This window comes from Pteropus vampyrus, unplaced genomic scaffold (assembly GCF_000151845.1).
Source record: "Pteropus vampyrus isolate Shadow unplaced genomic scaffold, Pvam_2.0 Scaffold50, whole genome shotgun sequence".
NCBI lineage: Eukaryota > Metazoa > Chordata > Mammalia > Chiroptera > Pteropodidae > Pteropus > Pteropus vampyrus.
This window is the reverse complement of record NW_011888831.1, coordinates 7611216-7617041: the sequence shown is the minus strand read 5'-3', so window position 1 is coordinate 7617041 and position 5826 is coordinate 7611216. Positions and strand designations below refer to the sequence as shown.

Genomic DNA, 5826 nt, shown 5'->3' with positions numbered 1-5826 from the left:
TATAGATTCAAGGTCCCTCCCAACTCAGACATTGTAAGGTCATAGGAGAGGAGACCAGGCATTACCAGGAGACACTTTTTCCACCTTGGGAGTCCCAGGTGCACTTCTGTGGCTCACTTCGTGCAGTGAAGTGCCACATGGGGCTGCACCATAAAGGCCACACTCCCCTCCCAGCCCATAGAACTGTCAACCCATGCCCTGGCCATTCTGTCTTACAGTCCCTTTGTGCATTTTTATTTTAAAGGGGCCTAAATTAAAAGTCATGTATTTTATAAAACCCAGGAATGTAGAACCCCACACAGTTCAGTGCAAAGAGCACAATCTGCCTTCTCCAAGTTAAGCAGCCTGAATTCTAGCCGGGACTAGGTGACCTCATGTGTGTCACTGGGCTTCTCTGTTCACAGTTGTAGGTGACTAGGTGGTCTCGAAGGTCCTATCTATCGCAAACATTTCATAATAAAGGGTGCCTGTCAAGTCATAACCAAGGTGACTTTGTGTCTGGACACGCTTGTAAATTTATTTAACCCTCACAACAATCTTAAGAGCCAGGTTCTATCATCACCCCACCTCACCCTTTTATAGATGAGGAAGTCGAGGCACAGAAAGGGTAAACAGATTTCCCAAGGATGCAGGACCGGTTACCGGCTACAGGATCCAACTCAAACAGTTACACTCCTAACCCACACTTTTAACCACTATTGCCCTGCCTCTTTGTCTTACGATTACAAAAACCTACTCCAGGGTCTTTTTCCCTCAGAAAACTATGCTTTAGCCCTGGATCCACTGTGAATCTGGGAAGGAAAGTGGTCTGGGATCAGACGGAAATGGCTGGAGACAAGAGAGCCTCTGAGAAGGGGGAGGCAGTGGATCCTGCAAGAAGAGAGCCTTACTCTTTGAAGGAGCTATAATACTGGTTGACAAACTCGATAGCTTGAGGTAGAAGCTCGTCTGGGGAGGTAGGCTTGTCCCTGGGTCCTCTGGTCAAACTTTTGGGGTTCATGATGGCTCCCAGGCAACACTTGGACTTGCAAGCAAGATCCTGGAAAAGGAAAGACAGGTGGTGAGGTGGGCTACTTGGCCCCTCAGACAGGTTTTGAAGGCCATCCTCTTCCAGGGCCAACTCTCCTGGCCACCTCCTTCCACTCTGGCTGCTCCAGCAACCTGCCACCCCCTCTCCACCCCTGTGGCACTTCCTCCTTAGGGTCCACCAGGCTTTCTCCCCACCTAGACCTCCTTTCCTCTACTGGCTGGACCCCAGTGGATGTGACCTGGCATTGCTCCCTTCAGCCCAGGCTCAGTCTCTGACCCTATCCCCAGCCAGCCCCAGACCTAGAGCAACATCAACATCGATCCCTGGGAAAATCTCAACCACTTTCTCATTTAAAGAAGCTGATGTGGCTCCTGGAAACACACTATAGGTGTTCAGTCAAGATTCAAAGATTCATAGAGGATGGCACAGAAAAAGTACTAGAAGGAAGTACACCCAAATGTTAACTGTGGTAATTTCTGGAAGGTGTGGGAAATCATTCTGCTTTCATGATCTAGAAATTTTCAATTCTTTCCCACCTAGATGCATTCAGTAGAATGCATTCTAAAGTTAGAATGAGAAATTTAGAAGCTAGGAAGAAGGATCCCTAAAGGTCACTTAGTCCAACTACTCACTGGATGCTTGAACCCCTCTCCAATCTCCCTATCAAATAGCACTTGAATCCTTCTAGTAACAGGGAGCTCACTATCTATCGATGTAGTTCAGTTCAGCTTTGGGCAGGTCTGTCAGAAAATTCACTGATACTAGGCTGAAATCTGTGTTTCTCTAGGAAAGATTTGTTCCTGTAACTGTTTATCTCACTTATGCATTATCTATGAGGAGGGTTCTTAGGGAATTGGTATAATTTACTCCTACTGTTATTTATGAGGAACACAAGTCTCTGTTCCCAGCACACTTTGCCCAAACTGATGACTGTTTGCTTTGTCCAAGGGGACATCTGTTTGATCCGCTAAGGGCCCTGATGGATTCACTGCCTTGGGACAAAGGTGGTTCTCCCTGAAGCGGCAGACAGCTCACCCCTTTGGCTTTGTGGTGAAGTGTATCTTGGAAAGTCACCCCACTGCCCCAGTTTTTGATCCTCACGTGCCGTGGGCAGGTCGATGGGGGTGCACCCAGCTTGACCAGGGATTCTGGAGACTTCTAAGAGGGAAAAAAACAAAGATTTCCAAATGCCTTCAGCCCTAGGACCCCAAAGGTCTCCCCCAATCCCCTGGGCCCTGTTTTGGCTTTGGGTAGGGTAGGAAGTTGAGGTGGGTACATAAGTCAGGGTGCTGGTTCATGTCCCTCCTCCCTTCCCAGAAACCTGGCCTCCTGGGCCAGTGCCTGCTGAGAGCTTCAGGTGCTTGGGCCACAGGCCAGGCTTCTCTCCTCAACCAAGACCTGGCCAAATGCTCCCTCAGAGGAATTGCAAGAGGAGGGACCAAGGTCAGATGCAAGGGAGACTACTGTCACAGTCAATACTGCTGAGAACAGAAATCAGGAAAAGGAATAATGTGCCAAAAGAGGCATTGAGGAATATAAAAACTATCTTTGCTCCCACATCCCAACTATTTCTCTGCCCACCTCTCTGGAATGCTGAGCTCGAAAGCACTTAGGGAAGAAGGAACCAGTAGGATAGAGGCTGGGGACTAGGATCAAAATCTCAGCTGCTGAGTCCAGGATTATTTTGGAGTGTCCTACCCCCGTCCCCATGAATGGTCTCCTCTCACCCACACCAGCCAACCCACACAGACATCAGATGCCAGTGCACCTTGGGGGACACTGATCTTGATCACCATGGGTCATCCAGCTCTCTCAAAGCCCTTCCTTGCCCCAGTCTGTGCCCACTGGGTCTCCACTCACTGCCCAGACCCCAGCCTCCACCAGGCTGCTCAGCCTGCATCTGCCTGGGCAAGGGAGGAAGGGGCCTCCCACACCCGTTGGACTCACTGACCTTTACTGTCCCCAGGAAGGGCTGGGGGTCCTCATTCTGGTGCTTGCCGAGGCTGTGGCGCTTGGTGTCATCCTGCGTCACTGGACTGTGAAAGGAAACAGCTATCATGAGATGGAGTATCTGAGGGCAGAGAAGTATCTTGGAATAACCCTTCCGCCAGCCTGTCATTTGGTGGATGGGAGGACTGAGGTCCAGAGGGTAGGAGTGAATTGCTCATGGTTCCCAATCAAGGAGGACGTGTGTATGTTGCAGGGGAGGCAGTCAGTCAGACCCAATCTCCTCACCATCACCTTCCTCCCTCCTCCTCTCCTGCTTTTGCTTTTCCTCTCCAAAGCCAGAAAGGCATGAAAGGAGCTGAAGCAAAGCCAGTGGCCCAAAGGAAACTATGACAGAAGCTCTGGAAAGATGCCCCTCTCAAAAGCCAAGTACAAACATGGGTAGGCAAAGAACAGGTCTTCCCAGGTCAGTAGCACTGCCCACCAACTGCTCATCTGGGGGGACTTAAGCTTTTTTATTTAAAGTATTTGATTTGTCTTGGCTTATTTATTTATTCTAAATTCTTATTACGGAAAATGTTAAACATACACAAGCAGAGATAATAAAGTAACAAACCCTCATGGGCTCCTTCAACCAGATTCAACCCAGTCAACAATTATCTATCCATGGCCAGTCTTGTTTCAGCTCTACTCTCCCAGCCCCCACCATCAGTTTAAAGCAAGTCTGAGATGCCCGGTCACACTTAAATATCTCAGTCAGAATTTCTGAAAGATAAGGACTCTTTTTAAAAAGATATTGGTCGTATTTATTTTAAAACTACAGATTTAAAGAACTTTGCCCGTCTTTTGGAGCAGAAAAAGCCCTAATAGTTTGATATCATTCAGAAACTTTTGTTTCTGGTTTGGGATTTCAGGTTCAATCTCCTGGCAAATGCTACAGAGAACAGGAGACATGTGACTCCTTGGGCTGAATACCCATGAGCACCCTTCCACGAGTCACATCCTACACGTGCCTCCTCCTGGGGTAAATCACACTATGGGGGCACCTTTGTAGGAAAGCTTGCTGTGTTCCTTGTTCTTTGCAGTATTTTCTGGAGTATGCATGCATGCGTGCACACACCCAAGGGGGAGGGGGGTTAGAGAGTGTTACAAGGGTCTCTCACTTTCCACTTCATATATATCTGTGATGTTGGAAAATGAGCATCGCTTTTATTATTGGAACAAGTAATGTCTGTATAATTTATATTAACATTATGTAATTTTCTATAAACATGACATAGTAGCATTATATGCTTTATAACTATAATGAGATAGTGACCCTTTAAGTACACAAGTACTTATCAAAAATAACTTCTATCTGACTCAGGTGATCCAGCGGCCCTGCATAGCGGCCTCCATGTGACCAGCGTTCATCATCCCTCTGGTGTATCCACCAGGAAAAAAAAAAGCCAATAAAGGGTAATCTAGATATTCATAGCTGAGTAGTCATCATGGGGCTGCTTAAATAAGAAGATGTTTTATGTCCGGGGTCCTCGAAACATCCTTAATGCTCTTACTGCTCTTCTCAGTTTTTTGCCATCATCCCTCATCCAAACCCCAGCCTGCTTGTTCTTGCTTCTTCTCACTTACTTCTGGCCATAGAACTGGAGAATTTTGAGAAGCTTACTGGGGCGTAGTAACATTTAGATTGAGAAGCAATGTCTTTGTACACATGACATAACTATTGTCCAAAAATATTAAAAAGCTACTTGAAAATCCACTGTACAGATGGACCATGGTGAGCCTGACCCCATTGCCTATGGCTGGATATTTAGGTTGTGTACAGTTTCTCCATTATTATAAAGAATGCCTCAAACTGTATACATGGTCTGAAGCTGTGTGTGTGTGCGTGCATGTGTGTGTGCTCGTGTGTGTATGTGTACAAGCATAGAATATATCAGTAAATGTCAGCAATGACTAGCATTAAGTGATGAGAGCACGGTGATTTGAATTTTACTTTATATCTGTCTGCATTTTCCAACTTTTTACAGTGCCTATGAATTCCTTTCATAATTGGGAAAAATTCTTTAATTTGAAAATGACTAAATAAAGCTACGCACAGCCCCTTTCCTCTCCCAATTAGCAGAGTTCTTTGGGCTAGCTGCTGGGAGATGGGGTGACCAGAAGCCAGGTGAGCATATTAAGGATCTGGGTACTTATTGCCAAATTAGTGCATCGTCTACCCAGACATTCAGCCAAGCTGGCTAAACCCGCAGCTGTGCTTGGTCCTGCTTGGTTTTTCATGGCCACCGAGGACTCCTAAAGACTCCCGAGAGACTGTGGTGCTTACTTAGAACCAGGACCACCCACAAAGCTGGGGACGCTGAGATCAGAGCTGAAATCTGTGGCTTGTTTGGGGTGGACCTGGGGTCCTGACTCACCTGCGTCTCCTATTCCTCCTCCGCCTGCCCACCTCTCCGTACACCAAGGGAGGGGGGACAGGGAAGCGCTCTGGGAAATGGATATTTGTAAAACACGATACCTTTTTCTCTCTTAACCATGTCTATCCTAACGGTGTAGCAGCCGCAGTGCTAAAAAATCTAGAAAGTTCCCAAGGACCGAAACATCCACAAGTCCTGCTACAGTCCGCATACACGCCTCTGGTGGGTGCATGTGGGACTCTGTGGGTCTTTGTGGCTACTGAGTTGCAACCTCTTATGCATTCTAAACGAGGAAAACATTTTTAAGTAAATCCTCACCGGAATCCTACAGGGCGAATATTCCAACCCTCATATTTTCACGGAACACCGAGGTTCAGAGAGGGTCTGTGCCACGGCAGGTTGGAGTCCGGTCCCCGCGCGGAGCCGCCC

At 47.4% G+C, this 5826-nt stretch overlaps 1 protein-coding gene across 1 annotated transcript in view; it reads right to left on the bottom strand.

Moving 5' to 3' along the window:
• NOS2 (nitric oxide synthase 2) overlaps positions 1-5826 on the bottom strand; it is a 44454-nt gene that overhangs the window by 33383 nt on the left and 5245 nt on the right. Inside the window, exons 2-4 of the mRNA XM_011360001.2 lie at positions 2982-3066; positions 2066-2188; positions 891-1039 (exon numbers count right to left, since the gene is read on the bottom strand). Of these exons, the coding sequence (XP_011358303.1) occupies positions 891-1039; positions 2066-2188; positions 2982-3066 (357 nt within the window). The remainder of the gene's footprint in view (positions 1-890; positions 1040-2065; positions 2189-2981; positions 3067-5826) is intronic.